At 48.8% G+C, this 19,086-nt stretch overlaps 1 protein-coding gene across 6 annotated transcripts in view; it reads right to left on the bottom strand.

Annotated features, from left to right (window-relative positions):
• TTC7B (tetratricopeptide repeat domain 7B) overlaps positions 1-19,086 on the bottom strand; it is a 209,687-nt gene that overhangs the window by 139,912 nt on the left and 50,689 nt on the right. For 3 of the 6 annotated variants that reach the window (XM_037031805.1, XM_037031807.1, XM_037031809.1), the window contains exons 5-6: positions 9,893-10,014; positions 9,244-9,267 (exon numbers count right to left, since the gene is read on the bottom strand). In XM_037031805.1, the coding sequence (XP_036887700.1) occupies positions 9,244-9,267; positions 9,893-10,014 (146 nt within the window). The remainder of the gene's footprint in view (positions 1-9,243; positions 9,268-9,892; positions 10,015-19,086) is intronic. The other 3 variants (XM_037031806.1, XM_037031808.1, XM_037031810.1) reach the window with 1 other exon arrangement.

Raw genomic sequence — 19,086 nt, 5'->3', positions numbered from 1 at the left:
AAAATCTTTTAAAAAAAAGTTAAAACTATAAAACTTGTAGGAAAAAACATAAAAGGAAATCTCTGAGGTCTCAGATCAGGTAAAAATTTCTTGCTTATGACACCAAAAGGAAAATCCATAAAAAGAAAAATGGAAAAATTGGATTTCCTTAAAGTGAACTTTTCCTCTTTAAAATGACACCATTAAAAAATAAATACAAGCCATAAACTGGCAGAACATACTTGCAAATGCTGTATTTGGTACAGAACTTGCATCCATAATGTATAAAGAACTCATAACTTGATAATGACAATCCAACAGAAAACAGGGCAAAATACTCCAACGGATGTTTCAACACAGAAGATGTGCGAATGCCTAGCGGGCACATACCAAGTTACCAAGCATCGTGACTCATCAGAGAAATGCAAATGAAAACGACAGTGATGCACCACCACAAACCCCCCATATTAGCTCTAATTGAAAAACTGACAATACCAGGTACCGAAGAGAATGGAACGAAACTGGAACTCATAAATGTAACATGGTACAGCCACTCTGGAAAACAGTTTGGCAGTTTCTTAAAAAGCTAAATAGAAACTTATCGTATGACCCATCGATTCCACTCCTATGATTCCATCCAAGGGAAACGAAAACAAATGTCTGTAGAAAGATTTGTTCACAAATGTTCGTAGCAGCATTATTTACAACAGCTACCCAAATGTTCGTCCATTAGTGAATGGGCAAATAAAACATGGAATATCCATACAAGGAAATAACTACTTCACCATAAAAAGGAAGGACCTATTGAGACATGCTACAATGTTGGTGAACCTCAAAAACATCTTACTAAGTTGAAGAAGCAAGACACAAGGGACTACAGATGCTGTGATTTCGTTTACATAAAATTCCGACAAAATGCAAATCTAGAGAGACAAAGAGCAGAGGAGTGACTTCCCAGGGCGCAGGTGTAAAGACCTCTCGGGGTGATGAGCTGTTCCCAAACCGAACTGTTCTGGTGACCGCACTGCTGTATCACCTTATTAAAAACAACAAAACTGTGTGTTTGCCACCTGGGAATTTTTGATATGTAAATTATACCTGAATAAAGTGGCCAAAAACACATATAGCAGCTTGCTTTCCAGTAATTCCTGGCTATCTCCCCTCCCCCCACTTGACCTCTGTCTTCCTTCTTTTTTGTCACTTCTTGCTCCATTTCCATCCACTCTCATGGGGCCGGTCCCAGCACAGCGCCCTCCTGGTCAGCAGGGCCAGGCTGCTCCAGCCCCGTGGGCCTGACTTGGCAAGTGCCTCTCATTTCCAGCTGCCGGAGGGACTTCCCAATATTCCAATAAATACTTGCCGCTCTCAGGTCCTTCGGACGCCCCCGGCCTCAGCACACAAATGCAAAGTGCCTGCCAGTCTGTAGCTGCTGGCGGCTGGTCCTCACCAGCCTGTCCTTTGGGATTCTTGAGTATACCCTGCCATCTAGTTTTGCTGTAAATGGTGTCCATGGGTTTCTGGTTTTCCTCTCTGGTTACCGTGTCTTTTTAAATTTTTATTTATTTTTAGAGAGAGGGGAAGGGATGGAGAAAGACAGGGAGAGAAACATCAACGTGTGGTTGGACTCACGTGGCCCCCACTGGGGCCCTGGCCTGCAACCCAGGCATGTGCCCTGACTGGGAATTGAACCTGCGACCCTTTGGTTCACAGCCCAACACTCGATCTCCTAAGCTACTCCAGCCAGGGCTTGTTGCTGTGTCTTTTTTATGTGGATATACGTGAAGATCCAAAACCACGCTGCCACTGTGGTTATCATCTTCCTAGAGTTCAAGTGCCAATTCTTCCCTTTCTGTCCAGGGAGCTGGCCAAACCTTCACTCGGCAGGGTTTTATTTATTTATTCATCTGGCCCGTCATGGTGCGCACCATGTGCCAGACACTGTCCAAGCACACTATAATTACTAAGTCACTTAATCCCCGAACAACACTCTGAAGTAGGTTCTATTATTATCCCCAGTTCACAACTGAGAACACCGAAGCACCGGTCCAGTAAGTCGCCAAGGTCACGGTAAATGTGAAAGGGAGCCGGAGCCAGAGCCAGCGCTCTTTGACCACTGGACCACGCCCACTCTGCAGCCCACTCTCCAGAGCCCGTGCCGTGGCTCTGGTCTGGTAGATCTGGCACTCCACCATGACTGCCACCCCCGCCCTCGGCCCTCCCCAAAACACGAAAATCTCACGCCTGCCGTAGGGTGAATCTCACCCTTCCCTCAAAGACCAAGTTCAAATGTCAATTCTCCCAAAAAACTTGATGGGCTCAGCCAGGCAAGTAGCTTCTTCCTCCTCCCCACCCCCCACTTCCCATCTTTCAGGCTCCAGCTTTTCAACGGGTGTTACACTTACTTACCACCTACACCCTTGTCTTCCCTGGAGCCCAAAGAACACTCTGTGCTCATCTCCTACCTCCAGAGCTCACCCTGGGGACTGGCCCCTCGCAGCCTCTCGATAAACATCCATGGAACTGAGTAGGCAATAACTTTTTGTTGTTTTTTCTTAACGAACTCAAAATGTACTTGAAAAACAATAAAACTGCACCTTTAAAAAAATAATCTGTAATTTAGAGATTTTACCAAGTGTGCCTAAAGATTTTTTCTGGGTATTTTTGGGAAGAAACACAGCGTTGGATTCTTTCTGATATTTTAACTCCTGGGTTCCAACATGCAGAGATTGCTGCTTCTGACTCTAATTTGCCAGACCGAAAGGAGAACCAGCTGCCACACCCACCAACCGAGCACCTGCCGCAGGGAGGTGCTGTGGGAAGAGCCGGCAGAAAGATGCAGTGCATTTGTGTGAGGCCTGGGGAATTACCACCAAAGTCTCCTGTGACTTGAAAAGTAAAACTTCAAATCTAAAATAGAGAGGAAGGTGGAAAAACCAAACATCAATTTAAAAACTAATTCATTAACTTTATTTTTATTTTTTAAAGATTTTATTTATTTTAGAAAGAGGGGAAAGGAGGGAAAAAGAGAGGGACAGAAACATCAATGTATGGTTGTCTCTCATGAGTCCCCTGCTGGGAACTGGCCTGCAACCCAGGCATGTGCCCTGACTGGGAATCGAACTAGCGACCCTTTGGTTCACAGGCCTGTACTCAGTGCACTGAGCCACACCAGCCAGGGCTTCATTAACTTTTTAAACCTTGTAATTCAATGCAAGATCTTGCTGTGAGCGCACACAAGTTGATTGCGTATTTCCTTGCTGACGTACAGATTACGCAGACAGCTCTGCACGAACAGTGTGCAAAGGCAGGTCTGTAGGAGAACCAGGGGCCCCTCTAATTGTCAGTAGAAGATGATAGTGTTTCCTTTTTAAAAAGCCAGAAATTCTCCAAAAATGTCTCAGTAACTTTCTGGGCTTTAGCTCAATCTCTCTCTAAGAGTTAACCAAAAACACCTCTGGAAAACAAAAAGGAGAGAAAAACGATTAAAAAACCCAAAATCTTTAAAAAATAAAAAGAAACAGGTAAGAAGTATCCCTTGGAAAGAGCTGGGGCCTCCACCCCCACTGCCCTCCTGTGAGGTGTTACTGCATTTGCCACCGCAGCCAGGGAGAACCGCGAGCCAGAACGGGGCGGGACTCTGCCGGCTCTCTCCTCCCCAGGGCGGGGGCAGCAGGGCCTGCTCTGCACCCAGATGCCACTAGATTACCAAGGAATCTCCCCACAGCCCTCGAGGGCGAGCTCTGGCTTCCTCCCGGACCAGACAGGATGTGGACTCCTCTTTCCCAACACAAGCGTGCGCGTCGTTTCCACGGTCTGCCCTTGAGGGCGGCCTGCAAAGGCCACACAGACACACTCTCCTCCTGCGCTTCGGCGTCCAGTTTGTTCAGCCCGCGAAGAGCGGCGTTATTTTATTTTTAAAAGGTGGGTCTGGAAGGCCTGGGAGCAAATGTCCTCAAACCAGCAAACCACAGAGACGGAAACATGCCTCCTTGCTGTGGGGGCTCTGGGACCAGCCCAGACGTGCCCATAGCACCCCTCCCCCGACCTCGGGGGAGGGCAGACCCAGAAAACATATCATTTCATGCTGAGATCAAGGGAACCATCCGACACCTGGCCCCCTTCACCCTCTTTTAACAGAAGGACGGCGTGTGCAGGGAACCCTAACGCAGACGGTCAACGAGCACTTCCCTCTTTGCCACCAAGGAGCCGACATCGGAGCAGCAGCTTCCAGGAGCCGGCCCAGGTGATTCTGTTCATCCCTGTATCCCCAGCACCGAGCACAGTGCTCAATAAACCAATGGAGCTATCAGCAAGTGGGAGTTTCATTAACTGATTTTAAAGAAAACACTCAACTGCTAGGCATCTGTGAGCCAGAGCCACCTCAGCTGAAAGTGAAAAGTTCAGTCAGTCATTCACCCCTCCACATACAACTATATACCAGGCACTGCTCAAGGTCCCTCCCCCAACAAAACAGACAAAATCCCTACCCAAGTGGGACTTGTGTTCCAGGGATGGAAGACAGTGAACGAGCTGGGTAAGAAAATACACAATGTGGACAAAGGGACAACAAATTACTTTCTTCTCCTGCTTGAGAATTTGACCTTAGGCTAACTTTCCAGTTCCATTTCCCTGGAAACCTAATACAGATAAAATGTCAGTTATGTTACTAGGAAACACTGCTTATGTTGAAAATGACCCTGGGGGGGGCGGGGTAAAGTGAGTAAAGAGGGTCCAACACTCGGTAGTGGAAGGAAATGAACGTCAGGTGGGGAGCGCACAATAGAGTGCACAGATGTCACACCCCATCCATCCCACCCCACACTCCCTGCGCTTTGGATCCCTGGCATGACCTTCAGTTCTTCTGCTAAAGCCAACTGATTTTTCTTTAAAATCAGACACACTCACCTCGGTGAACACCGACAAAGCTCTTGGATGGCACAGGACTCTTAACGCTCATTAAGTACTAGTACTTAAGAAGTACACCCAAGAAATTACCTGTCGCCCATAATTCATCACTTCGAGTGGCCTTAGAGTTTCGTAATTAAAGTGGACAAAGACGCCTTTGTTCCCACAGTAAAGTTTTGATGACATTAAATGCAGACCTACCATGCATTTAAACCAAACAGAAAACTGGCTGACACTTTTTATTACACAACAGTTACAACTACACCAACTTTTTACAGTCCTTATTTTCCAAGTGTAACACTGTATTCTCCTTCGCTCAGTCAGGTACTCCACTTTGAGAAGAGTCTTAACAGGGTGTGGGCAGCATGGCCCGAGTCGTGAGAAACCCAGACTGGGTGTCGGAGAAAGAGGCGCAGGTGCCAGCTGGGCCACTGACCAGCTGTGTGACACCGAGTGAATCCTATCGCCTCATTTACTGTTTCCCCGACCAAAGGCAGTGACTGGGCCGGAAGCAGCTGGCCCTGCACCCCGAGGGTGGCCCTCCTGCCCCAGGCAGCGGCTCCACTGGTTCCTCCCCTTTAGTCCACATCTGATTCCGGGTCCTGGGCTGTCTTTGCTTCTCCCCCTACCCTCTGTCCCTCACTGACCTCACCAGTCCAGGGCTTTATATATAACCAACTGGTGACACTCCCAATTCAGAGGTCAAGCTCTACCCTCCCTCTGTGCTCATGTATCTTCCCGGTTGGCAAATCCGCTCAGACACGTGTCTGTCTCACAGGCATCTCAAACACAGCGCATCCAAAGGTAACCCCTAGACATCCCCATTTCCAAATCTGATGCTCGCCATGTCCCCACTCCATCTAACCAATTCTCAAGGAATCCACGAGATTTCCGTAACAACCCCCACTCCAGCCAGAGCGGCCCCCTTACACCCCACAGGCACGCAGGCCTCTCGGCACAGGGCCCAGGTGCGGCAGGTCAGGTCAGCACCCCACAGGTGTTGGCTGAGTTTGCTACGTGCCTGAACTGCACTTGGTACTTCACTGGTGAACCCGAGAAACTCAGCCCAGGTTCTTGGGGAAGACGGTACAGCCTAGTGAGGGGGACAGATAATAAACAAGCTCAGCAATGTGTGTAATTACAAATTGTGGTGAGTACGGGAAAATGAACGGATGCAGTGAGAGCAAACAGTGGGGAGCGCCTGCTTAGTAACAGGGTGATGGGCCAGGCCTCCCAAGGAAGTGACAGTGCAGGAAGAAAGTGGCATCCAGATGCCACTTAGGTGGCTTCCCTGGCAGTTCTGGCTGCAACAACGCAAGGAGGGGCAGGGTGTGGGGGCGGGTGACATCTCTCTGCCTCCACAGGCCGAGGGAGCCCCACGCTGAGGCTGTTCCCCTGCCCAGGGAACACCCAGTGCTCCCGCGTCGGGGCAGTCAGCAGGCCTCCTCGTCTGGAACACGGACGGCCGTCGGTGACTGGGTGTCACCCAAGCTGACTGTCTGCGTCAGCAGAACTCTCTTAAATGGCAGTGGCAATGGGCTGTTCCTGGAAAATGCTGTTGGCGTGAGGCTCAGCCATCATGTGAGTAATGGGGTGCCTGCTCCGTGAACTTCCACGTCAGTGGGAGCCTGACCTTCACCCGGTCCTGCATCCAGCTGGAAAGTCAGCCGGGCATCGCCACGGTGGGAAATGGCCACTTACACTGGCTGTCTGCCTGCTGCTTCCTTCCCCAGAGCTTCCACAAGCATTTTCTTATCTGCGCCTGAGCACAGTACTTGTGTAGGTGGATGAGCCCTATTTTACAGACAGAGGAGAGGAGGAAGGGCTGGTTCCCAATCGGGCCCTCTGGCTCAGGGCCCTGCGAACCCCGGCGGCGCCGTCCTGGTGCCCTGAGGCTGAGGCTCTGTGATCTCACCCTCTGCAGCAGCTCAGCAGGTTTTTTCATCCTTAACCAGCTTGTCGCTGCCGCCCACGGGGACGAGAGACACAGCTGTGAAACAGAAGAGGGTGCGTTCCAGGTCAGACCGCACCCAGGGACACGTGGGGCTGGGTGGCAGTCAGAGAGTGGACCGAGGGTGAGAGGGAGGAGAGAGGGAGAGGAGAGAGGGAGAGGAAGAGGGGGAGGCGAGGAGAAGAAGCCGGCGATGTGCAACACGCTGTAGATGAGGCAGGAGGAAGGGCGTGATGAGGATACCCCAGGCAGCCAGCGGCCGGGAAGCATCCCTGGCCAGGCCTCATCCTAGGGGCCGGGTGCACCCTCACAGAGAGGCAGGGCGCTGGCCAAGGCCACTGTCTGAGGGTCCACTGAGCCCCTCCACACAGAGGGGTGTATTTCACCCACGGAGGTGTAGTGCTAAAAGGCCTGAAGGCAGAAGTTGGGAGCCAGGTCCCTGTGTGTAAATGGGGGCAATGGGATTTGTACCGCCAACCACACGGGTGGCAGTGCGCACAACGAGATGCGCCTGTGAGGGGTAAGGACATTGAAGGAAAGGTGCTCGGTACATAAAAGTGTCACTGGGATCTAAGGGGCTTGGAGGGGCCCAGGAAGCGGTCCGGGGCTCAGGTTCTCTCTGGAAGAGGTTCAAGGGCACCAGTCTGGCACTCGCTCTTGACAAAGATGGAGAATTATAAAGGAATAAAAGTGGTTTCTGTAACTCATTAAGTCCTCAGGGATGACGCCCCCAAAGCTGAATATCTTTAAGTATATTTCTAACAAAAAAAGAGAAGTGCTTTATCAATTTCTACCTCTTACTGCAGAACTCCCCTTGACTGCACTTCCCTGCCCCTGAAGGCCAAACTGCGCCCACTGTACCATCCCAGATGCCTACGTTTTAAAAAGAGTTTATTTATTTATTCTTTAGAGAGAGGCAAAGGGAAGGAGAAAGAGAGGAAGAGAAACATTGATGTGAGAGAGAAGGTTGCCTCTCAGACACCCCCAGCCTGGGACTTGACCCACAACCCAGGTACATGCCTTGACCGGGAATCAAACCAGCAACTTCTGGGTTGGAGGACAACGCCCAACCCACCGAGCCACACCAATCAGGGTGCAGATGTGTGTCTTTAAAATGCAGAAAACAGAAAAGAAATGAGACAACCAAGGGGCAGGTGCATCAGAAGTGGGGCTATGGAAGCCACAGGTACTCAGGGACAGCAGCCACCTCCGTGTGCCTCCACTGGCACCACAGAGACGCTGACTGTGGGTGCCCCCTGACAAATGACCCGGTGTGTGGCTCTCGGGCCCTGAGGAACCCTGATGGCACTTGGCTTGTCCAAAACCTCCCACAGATTTCTCTCCCTGCATCCACATCTTGTGGTCTCAAAGCTGGCCTCTGCCTTCACCACCCCGAGAGCAATCTCCTGCTGAGAAGCCCAGGCTTCAGATGCTGCAGTGCGCAAAGACCCTGCAGAACAGCCAAGCTGATGTCACCCCTGGTCTTTAGAGCCCGGAGAGAAGGGCGACAGGACGGTGGCCATGTCGGTGCAACTCTCCTTGAACTTGGATAAAATGAGAAATGAGGCGGTAAGCAATTCCCGGCACGGAATCCACCATCTAGTGATAAGCACTAAAGCTCTCGTCATCATCGTTCTTCAGCTGGACTTCGGTGGGCGGCCAGCGTCTCGCAGCAGGTGGTCAGAGCCCGGGGGGCCCTGCTTCTCCCTCCTCAGCAGACAGCTGTCACAGGTGAGGGTGTGCCGCCCAGCCCACCCTTTTTAATCTCACACGGGGTGTTTTCAACAGAAGGAGCCGATGCAGCACCCCCGACAGCCCCCAGGGAGCTCATTCTTGTTTCGGGACTTGCATAGCAGCCGCACACACTACAGGTGAGAGGGAGGGACAGCAGTGCTTGGGGGCATCCTCTGTGATGGGTGCCTTTTATTGTGAAAGGGAGAAGAAACAGACCATTGGGAAATGGTCCACGTTCCCTCCCACTTCCATTTAAAACAGCAAGGAAAAGAGAACTCAAAATTCAGCTCAGGGAACATGCAACATCACTCAGACGATCTCAGTCGGTGTCGGCTGAGATCAAATTTGAGCACATCGTTGTGCCAAAGCCACCGAGCCATTCCAAACCTTGGGGTGTTAGCTGTGACCATGCCAATCTGGACCAGTGGCCTTTGGAGCAAAACAGGCCTTGTCCACAGTTTAAGAAGGATCTGAAAAATAAGTATGCGCCCCAGCAAGATGAAATCCCACTCCCCCGAGCTGCGCCCCAAGGTTTGAAGCTCGTAACAATGAAGAGGGAGCGACTCCACTGTTCATTTGTCCAAAGGCTGGGACCCGAGTCCTAGGGGAAGGTACCGGGCCTCGAAGGCCCCCATGCACAGCCCAGGAGGAGCTCCGGGGGACCGGATACCTACTGTTGGTCTTCATACACATCTATCCTGCAGCACAAAACAAGGAACAGCTGAGGAGACTTGGAACAGAGCGGTGGCACTGCTCATCAGACAACACAAAAAGGAAACCAAACATCAAGTGCGTTATCGAGCTCTGTCCCTTACATTCGGGCCTCGGGCCTCTCTTAAACCCTCTGCACGGGCAGCTCAAGTAGAAGAGGTCCTCGTGGGACGTCGTGGCCACACTCCCTCTCATCAAAGTACCGTCGAGACTTGGCAAATCCAAGCCTCTGAACTGGTCAGCTATTCCAAGGAGGGTGATCCCGTGTGACAGGTTTCCAATTCATTACTTTTCCCCCCCAACCCGGGGGTTGCGGGGGGGCCTGTACAGTACCATTCCCAAGGGGAAGGGTAGCATGAAGCTTGGTTCCCATCAGATCCCCCCTCTGGTCTTGGGCCTCCTCACACAGGACCCCCCTTCCTGCCTCCCACCTTCAAATCTCATGAGAAAGTGATAGAGCCGGATGGCGGGAAGAAGAGTGAGCCTAGGTTCTTTTTTAAAAAATCCCAATTATAGTTTGTATTTAAAATTGTTTTGTTAAAATAAATAAACTGAAGACAGTACTACAAAGCTTTCTATTCTCCTTCTTTAGAAAAAGTGAAGAAGGCTTACCCATTTTTGAAATAGAGGACATGGGCTCTCTGAAGTCCTGTTTCTAGGAAAAAGCCTAGTTCTTGATCGTGGGGAGCAGGGCCGGGCTTAGGGCTTCTGTTCTGAATATTAGTGAGTATTACCTAGAAGGGGAGAAAATCGGAAAACTAATCAGATTCACATCCAAGTCTACTTCCTTCCAACCCTATTGCTAAATGTACTGCACAGCTTGACAAATGGACTTCCTTATGCAAACAGATGTCAGTGCAAAGGCCCCGGTGCAGACGTGCCAGGATCAGGAGAGCAGAGAGAACGACTTTTCTGAGACGGGAAGCAACCAAGCAACCTGGGGCACGTGTGGCCTTCCTGGCACCAGAGGCCGAGGAGTGGAGGGCGCTGATGCACGTGTGGTGCCAGGAGAAGCACCAGGGCCGGAGTGGCGCTGCTAAATGCCAGGATGTTGACAGAGAGGCTGCGCAAGACAGCAGCAGGTCCCAGCACCAGGCAGAAATAGGCAGCAGTAGGCAGAAATAGTCATCATCCACCGAAGGCCAAGGCCACTGACTGGCAGGCTGCGGCTTCAGCCCTGCAAGAGCTTGATGAGCTCCCAAAAGACCTGAGAAGCGCCATGATTGGCCTGGCCTACAATTAACCAGGGACGACCAACCCTCCAGGCTACTGAAGTGAGGCCTGAGGACTGAGCCGGCAGTCACTTGTTCTCAGGGGAGGAGCTGAGACAAACAGCCTAAACTTCTGGTCTCCCACACTTGACCTCTTGTCACCAGGTAACAAGGTTTCAAAAATTTCAATATTTAGCCTTGAAAGAAAGACTCCCAACTAATCAGGAGAAAGGCTTGCAAGTTGAGTGGGTTACAGTGAAGTCTGCACATGTATCGACTGTTCCACAGGCTACTCCCTTTAAAGTCACAAGTCAAATAAAGCAAACAGAAACCTACTGTGGCCCATTAAACACCATACAAGGGCTCTCCAAACGCTGTCCACATTTGCTGAAAGTCAGCAGCTCTTCAAGGACCCTTCAAGGGCTCAAGGGTTCATTAGTCAAACCCCAAATATTCTAGGGGTCTTGAAATTATTCCCCAAAAGGAGTTGAAGCAATTGCTAGTTCTCTAACTCACAAGATCTGGGGAAAAGAAAAGTAGCGGGCACTCAATGAACAATAGGTTCTGGAGTGAAATCCAGGTGGGCGACCCTTGCATTTGAACTGCATCCCAGCATCTCACCAAAGCTGCCTGGCTGCTTCATGACTTAGCACTTGGCTCTGCAGGTGCTAAGAAGTAGGTGTTCCTTCTCCCTCCAGAGAGCTGGAGCGTTTTTGTCTTTAATGCAGGGCCCTCCCTCCTCACTCTCTAAGTGATGGAGGTGCATGGAGCAGGGTCCTTGAGCACGTGTCCAAAGAAGATCTCACTCACTCCTCTGAGCTTCAAAAATCATCTATATGCTATCATGGCTAGTGTGGCTCAGGGGGTTGGGCACTGTCCTGCAAACGGAAAGGTTGCCAGCTTGATTCCTGGTCGCCCCGACCAGGGACGACCAGCTTGGCTGCAGGCCGGGTCCCCAGGTGGGGGCATGCGAGAAGTAACTGATGTTTCTCTCACACATCAATGTTTCTCTCCCTTTTTCTCCCTCCCTTCTCCTCTGTCTAAAAGTAAATAAATAAAATTTTAAAAGCATCTACATGCTGCCAACTCCCACACTGATAGTCTGTAGTCCAGACTTCCCTTCTGAATTCCAGGCTCACATATGGAACTACTTCCTGGGCATCTCCATTTGTGAGTCCAAGTCTGAAACCTTTAAAAACTACCCTTCATGTGCTTTTGAAAATAGTTTTTAATTTCAAAGAGTGCCATGATTATTTTAAAGCCAAACAACTCAGTACAGGACAAAAAGAAAGTTATAAATCATCTTAAAATTCCACCACAGAAGTAACCAGTTAACATCGGCTAAACTCTATTCCAGATATTTCTGTATGCGTGTGTATCAAGAGGAGAGGGAAGTGAAAATCATTTTCCAGAAACTGAGATTGCGCTCTACGTCAGTTTTAAATGTAAACCATTACATTTAATTTTAATTAAAGTTGCTAGAAGAAATGAAGGTGTGACCAAAGTAATCATTCAACTTCAGAAAAATGGGGACTTTTTCCCCCACATAGTTCATAAGAGGTCTCTCTAAAGTTAAAAAATTTTCGTATTTATTATGTGTGTGTGGGTGTGTGTAGGGAAAGAGAGCAAGAAGAGAAAGTGGGTGCTTCTTTTACCAATGCATTTCAACTTTACACAGTACCTCCAGATTCATAGTAAAGATGAGGAGATTGACATATTCGTACTTCATGTTACTATTTTGTCTTCTCCCCAACTTCCTAGTTTTGTTATATTCCTTTTTATATTGCCAAGTCTCCCAAGGTTCCACCCTGTAACTGTTTTTTGCATCAGTTCTATATGAAAATGCACTCTCCGCTTCTTAAATTCTTTATTTTGAATTGATTCTTGGTTGCTAGAACATTGCCCAGAAGGGCTCATGGGAGCTACAGGCCAAGTTCTCGCACGTTCGAGAAGCCTGTCTCACTTTTCCTGCTCGGAGCCTGCCTGGGGTGGGCCCCTTGGGCCTCCCACTTCCTCTCCCTCAGAGCCCTGCCGATGACCTCCCAGCCTCCTAATGCTGAGAGCCACTGTGGAGAACTCAGGCGCCGGCCTACTGCTCTCCCTGTGTACACAATCAGCAAAGAGCAATCTGCTTTTCCCCCGAAGTCTAGAAAATCTACGAGGAGTTGTCTTGCCTTCCATCCCTCTGTGCCCGGTCTGCTTAGCACACAGAAGGAACTCTCAGTCTACAGATTCAGATCGGTAGTAGAAAGCAAGGTGCCCGAGTCGGGCCGCTGCTCTGGGCGAGTCCCAGTCTCCCCATACCTCAGTTTTCTCAGTGGTAAAATGAAGACAGGGACAGAGCGTGGTTTTAGCACGTCCTACAGACTAAATGAGATTTTGAGATTTTCTTCCTTTCTAACGTAAGCATTTAATGTTATAAATACTTTTGTACATTTTCTTTTATATATCTTGAAGCTCTATTTTTAGGTACACACAGTTTTAAGATTACAACGTCTTACTGATGAATGGACTCCTTCTATTATCTCATATCTCCCTTTATCTCCTGCACTAATTCCTTGTTCCTAATTCTACTTTCTGATATAATAATACAGCCATTCTAATTTTGTTTTGACTTTTGTTTGCATAGTATGCATTTTTACTTTTCGCCTACCTATATATTAATATTTAAATGGTTTTCTGGAAGTTAGTATATAGTTAGGTCCTGCTTTTTTGTCCAATCTGAAAATCTCTGCCTTATAAGTGGGGTGTTTAGACCATTTACATTTAAAGTAATTATTCACATGGTCAGAACCGTCTTTCTAGTTGTTTTTCATTGTTTGATATGTTCTTTGTTCCTTTTTTCTCTCTCATTCTGCCTTTTCTAAATTGAGGATTCCATTTTATTTCCACTATCAAATGATTATCTTTTTTTCCCTATTTTTAGTGGTTGTCCTAGGGTTTACAATATAGCTCTTTAGTTTGTCACAGTCTATCACAGTCTTCAAAAATATTATACCAATTCACATACAAACACCTTATAACAATATACAGCCATTTCCTTCCCTAGCCTTTGCGCTTTGAGGTCATTAATCCCAGTGCCCTGGGGACAGGGCTCGCCCTCAAGGGCCCCGTTCTGGGCATTGCCCTCCTAGTGCCCAGAACACCTCCTCGGACCAGTGCCTCCAACTCCCACCCGCCCCAGGACAACCTGGAGCATCGTTACGCTCTAGGGGTCTAGGTTGAGCTCAAGACTGAAGTCTCCACTATCACCCATTTAATAGATAAGGTCGTCCACCCAGCTGCCCAAGTCAGACATTGGGGTGTGAGCGCAAACACCCCGACGCTCTAACACCTAATCTCTTACCAGGTGTGTCCAAACTGGCTCTCAGACATGTCCGCATCTGTCCGTTTCCAGGGCCATTATTTCACTGAAGCTACTGTCGCTTGCTGTTAGACTTTACAACAGCCTCCTAAACGGGGTCTCCATGTCCTCTCCGGCTCCTTTCCTTCCCTGTCACTCTCCACAAGCAGCCCAAATAACATTTTTATATATTTGAAAAATATTTTATTTGGTTTTAGAAAGAGGGGAAGGTGGGGAGAAAGAGAGGGAGAGAAACCTCGATGTAAGAGAGAAACATCAATCAGTTGCCTCCTGAATGCGCCCTGATCAGGAACCAAACCAACAACCCAGGCATGTGCCCTGATGGGGAATCAAACCGGCGACCTTTCACTTTGCGGGACAACGCCCGGCCAACTGAGCCACACCGGTTAGGGCCTGAATACATTTTTATAACACACTCTGGGTCATGTTACTTGAGTTCTTTCTCATCTCTCAGGTGTCGACTTGACCGTCACCTTCCCACCTGCACTGTCCCCACGACATGAAGGAGGCCTTCCTCTGTGGTTCCCTCTCAGTAGAATGTCCCAGTCTACACCTGCCCTGCATTTACCAGTGTGGTTTTAACTTGATCACTGGTTGTTGGCCTCCATGGCGCCACAACTGTCACGAGACAGGGCCACCTCTCTGTCATTTACTAACACACCCAATGTCTACTGCAGTAGAGTCTTTTGCAGGGAAAACTTTCAACGCATGTTTTAAATGAATGAAATGTGCAGTAAATGAATGAACGAATGAGTCTGCAAGGCCAATCAGAAATGCAGGAGGAAAGCAACCAGAAACAACCCACTGTGGCACTTGGCACTACGTAGGTACCGCGGTTATCTCATGTACCCTCCCACAGAACCCCCTGGGGACACACACCATTGTCCTCTCTTCACTGAAGGGGACACTCAGACCGCGCTCCACGGAGGGAGTTGCCCGAATCACATGGCTAGGGATTTAGGGCTGGTGCTGATACTCAGGTCCACCTGACTGTGCACGCTAGCTCCTCCCGCTTTGTCCTATCAGTCTGTGTCTGCTTGCAGAACAGAGCCCAGTGGACAAGGGGTCACGGCTGCCAGGATGGAGCTTTAGGTTATTAATGGGAAAGATGCAAGTGGGGAGGCAGAGGGAACAGCTCAGTTCAGGGCTGCTCCAAAGCCCAAGCATCTTGGAATTAATCCCTCCTCCACCAAGTGCCTCGAACACGGGCCTGAGCAGGAACACTGTTCGGCGGCGGTCAAGCCGCCACCTGTTCTGTGGATAAACACTTCCCCACGGGACGATGCCAACAAGCATCCTGAACAAGCGTGGCCTGCTTCGGTGTGCCCACAGCCCCCACGGCTGAGGAAGCCTGGAAGCAAGGGAGCAGGGGCCAGATATCTCAGATCAAAGGACCCAGGTTCAAGATCTGGTTCTGACCCCCTCACCACCAGTGAACTTTGGAGAATTCCTTTGACCTCTCAGACCTTCATTCTCCTCCTCTGTACAATGGGATAATGATATATAGCTCACATGATTGTGGTAAGTTGCAAATGAGACATTTAGTGAGAATATGAACACAATAATCTTTAATGGAGATATATGAAAGCATTCTCTTCAAGTAGGAACAAAAGAAGAACATTTTCTACCACCTTTATTTTTTGACATTGTTTTAGAAAGTCTGGAGATAGGACATGAGAGAGATAAGATGGAAAATACCAGAAAGGAAGAAACCCCAGCGAACACCATCCTTCTGCCATACATCCATGCTCTCGCAAGAATAAAAAGAATCAACCCTATTCTTGTAGAGGAGTTCAGTGTTGTGGTCAATGACCCTATCTTTGTCAGCCTGCAAGATACGACAGCTCAGGTATCCTCTCTTCCAGGAACCAGCCCTAAACTTCCACACCGGTCCAAAAACCTTGTCTGGGCTCACAGTGCCCTCTGGGTGTCCGCCCCTGGGTCCCCATGAGACCCCGTTTCCCTGGGACTTTCTCTGTGGCTTACTCACCGTGTAAGTAAGCACGGGGCGCAGAACACAGAAGCTCAATAACTGTTTGTGTAAGCAAATTAGAACTCAACAAAATCACTCTAAAATTCATTTAGAGGTGCCCACAGACACGGGCAGAAGATATTCTGAAAACACGAATAAGCAGTTACTACTCCTTTCAGATGTTAAAACCCATCATTAAAAAGTTCTTATTAAACAGAGTCCTATTGGTGCAATATAAGATGGCAGAACAAAATAGGAAAGCCGGAAGTTACTGTTGTATTAACACGTTTTTGAATGACTTAAAGTATACGACGGAAAATATGAAAAAGAGATGTAAGATCATCTTAAAGCGGCTCTGAAATTTGGGGAGAACATGAGTCATGCCTGATACCATACACCAAGGTAAATCCCCAGAAGATCTGGAAATGAAAAGTTATTTTTAAAAACATGGAAAATGGTTAAAAACTCTTTAAATCCTAGAAGGGGGTTATCCCAAATTTCATCTTTAAAACAATCAAAAAAATATGACAAAAATATAATTAGGTTCAAATGTGTACAGATTTAAAATTTATGAGCAACTTAAAATGAAAAATTACTGATTGGGAAAACATTCTGAGTAAAAATGATAAAGAGTTAACCTATTTATGGTATAAAGACTTTATTCACATTGTAAAAATCCCTGCTACATCCCAAAATTGAACAGAAAGTATAAACAGATGAAAAAGAAGCATAACAAGGTTAAACATAAAGTTACCATCTAACCCAGCAAACCTGCTACTAAGTATATACCCAAGAGAGTGAAAACATTTGTCCACACGGAATCTTGTATGTGAACTACAGCAACATTTTACAACAGCCAAAGAATTAAAGGACAAAAACAACTACTGGAGAAACACCGTGCAGTGTATCCACATGGCGGTCACGTTATTTGACCATGAAAGGGCTGAAGGACGGTGCACGCTGCAACAGGGTGAATGTTCAGACCCTGAGGCCAAGCCCAGAAGCCATTCTGCAGGGGGCGGGGATGGTGCCAGCTGTGCAGTGCTGCGTGTCTGACACACCCCAAACACGCAAATTGATGGAGACGGGGGGGGGGGAGGGGGACTGCAGGTGAGCAGGCATGGGGTCTCCTTTGGGGTGGCAAAAATGTCCTGGAATTAATACTGGCGATGGCTGCACAGCCCTGTGAATATATTAAAAACCACTGGAATGTACACTTTCAAAGGGTGAATTCTATGGTATGTAAATTACATCTTATAATGTTGTAATAAAAAGGGTAAAAGATAACTAGTAAACAAATAGATGAAAAAAATCCAACCTGTCTGATTGTCAAAGAAATGCAAACTATAACTGCAAGGTACCGTTTTCACCGAGCAAATCAGCGAAGTAGTTGCTATTTTATACAACAGCAAGCCTGTCGATCTAGCAAAAAATCCACTGCCCTCCTGGATGGCCAAGGGTGGAGGAGGGCAGTAGGACTTATAGAAAGCAATGAGGCACATTACGTAGCAACAGGAGCATCTAAAAACGCCCCCACTGAGGGGACCTTGACCTTAAGGAACAAGGCAAAGGCCACCTGAAGGAGTGGGTGTGGCAGTGGTGCTGGGAACAGGTGCTGCCTGCCAGTGGGTCAATCACACCACAGAGACCATCCCCTGATGGAATAGGGCATAGCCTGGGAAACACTTTAAGGCTCTGACATAATGTTGAGTGAAAACTAAAACAGATTAAAAACACTTTAATGCTGTAAAATTATGAGGCCAGAGGCTGACTGAGGAAACACAAAAATTAAAATAAACTACTGTTTACAACGCGGGTTTAAGTAGGTCGTAGACTCCCATTCTGGCTCCCAGGCTGGCAGGCCTGCGTCCGAGCGCACGCCCAGCCAGCCGGCTTCTGGATGTTTCTCTATGGAGGTGTCCTTCCTCCAGGTACGCTGTGTCAGCCTGCCAACTGCGGCCTGTGGCTGTGGCTCGAGCGGGGCGGGGACGGGAAGGGAGAATCTGCCCTTTTCCTAGCATCTCACATGTAAAGCCGGGGCACGGCCACGTGGACCTCCAGAGTCGCGCCCTGGCTCTCCCGTCACAGCACCGGAGTGCTTTTCCGTGGCAGGGCCTCTGGTCTGAATCCCACACACAACAGAACCTTCACCTCCTCCAGTTCTGAGTCCGCAACCTGGGATCCTTCCCGCTGGGCGGGCTCCACAAACTAGGGGTGACCACGCTGACCCCCGAGCAGAGGATATCGGGGTGAGGTGGGGCCTGGCCCGGGGCGGGGCTGGGTGTTTCTTTCCAAACTCCAGTGCTGAACAGCCCAGAACGAGTCTGTGGACGGCCCATAAGTTAGCACTGCCTCCCTGTCTAAAAGAGGGTGTAAAGGAATGGACTGTCAGCAGAGGGTAAAGTTCCACCCTGGCACTGCTCTGGCTCAAGAAAGCCATCACCAGCTGGCTGGCGGATGCGCGCAAAGGACAGGGGCAGCATGATTTCATTTGCCAAAAGCAGAGCTCACATTATAATATTCAAGGATGAAGTCATCTTTATTCCTGTCCTTGCACCACTAGAAGCTCCTTGCGGGGCAGATAACGTTATTTAGCGCTGGCAGAACGCCACCACCTCAAGATAAACTAATCAAGGCCATCCCACAGCCTTTCGAATTCTATCTGCTCCAATCTGATTGGTTTGATTAAATTATTTAATGGGCACAGTGTTAGAGGGGCCTTTTATTCCCCTTCAGAGGACAAATTATCAGAGAAAATTATCAGTAGATGCCTCGGGGACAAGGACGACACTGCACAAATAGTTAATGTGCACTGCTTGCGTGTGCTCACGTCTTCCCCGGCCCTGCCTCTGCCCTGGTTTGGAACCAGGGAAGAATGGCACAGGGGAGCTCCTGGCGGGCTCGCTAGAAGACACTGGAGACTCGCTGGTTCTCTAGCCCCAGAAGGCCGGGCAGTGTGAAGCCCACCCAGAAAACAAAAGCTGAAACAAAGGACTGGGCCAAGGCCACACGATCAGAGGTGAACAGGGGTGCAGAGCCCAGACATCACACAGGGACTCTGGGCAAAATGTCCCATTGTCTTCTGCCCAAGAAAAAGAAAGCAACACTTTCTTGAAAAAGTCCCCCCATTAACATTCCCCTGAAAATTCTTCAACATTTTACATAAAACAATGTGTTTACAACTTTCCAGATTTTTACCTGCACATCCGAAATCTTCTAAGGTCAGGAAAGATTCGACTGCCAGGTGACACAGGGACAG

Source organism: Sturnira hondurensis, unplaced genomic scaffold (genome assembly GCF_014824575.4).
Source record: "Sturnira hondurensis isolate 20B ecotype Veracruz unplaced genomic scaffold, ASM1482457v3 Scaffold0021143, whole genome shotgun sequence".
Taxonomy (NCBI): Eukaryota; Metazoa; Chordata; class Mammalia; order Chiroptera; family Phyllostomidae; genus Sturnira; species Sturnira hondurensis.
This window is presented reverse-complemented; position numbering and strand designations above follow the sequence as displayed.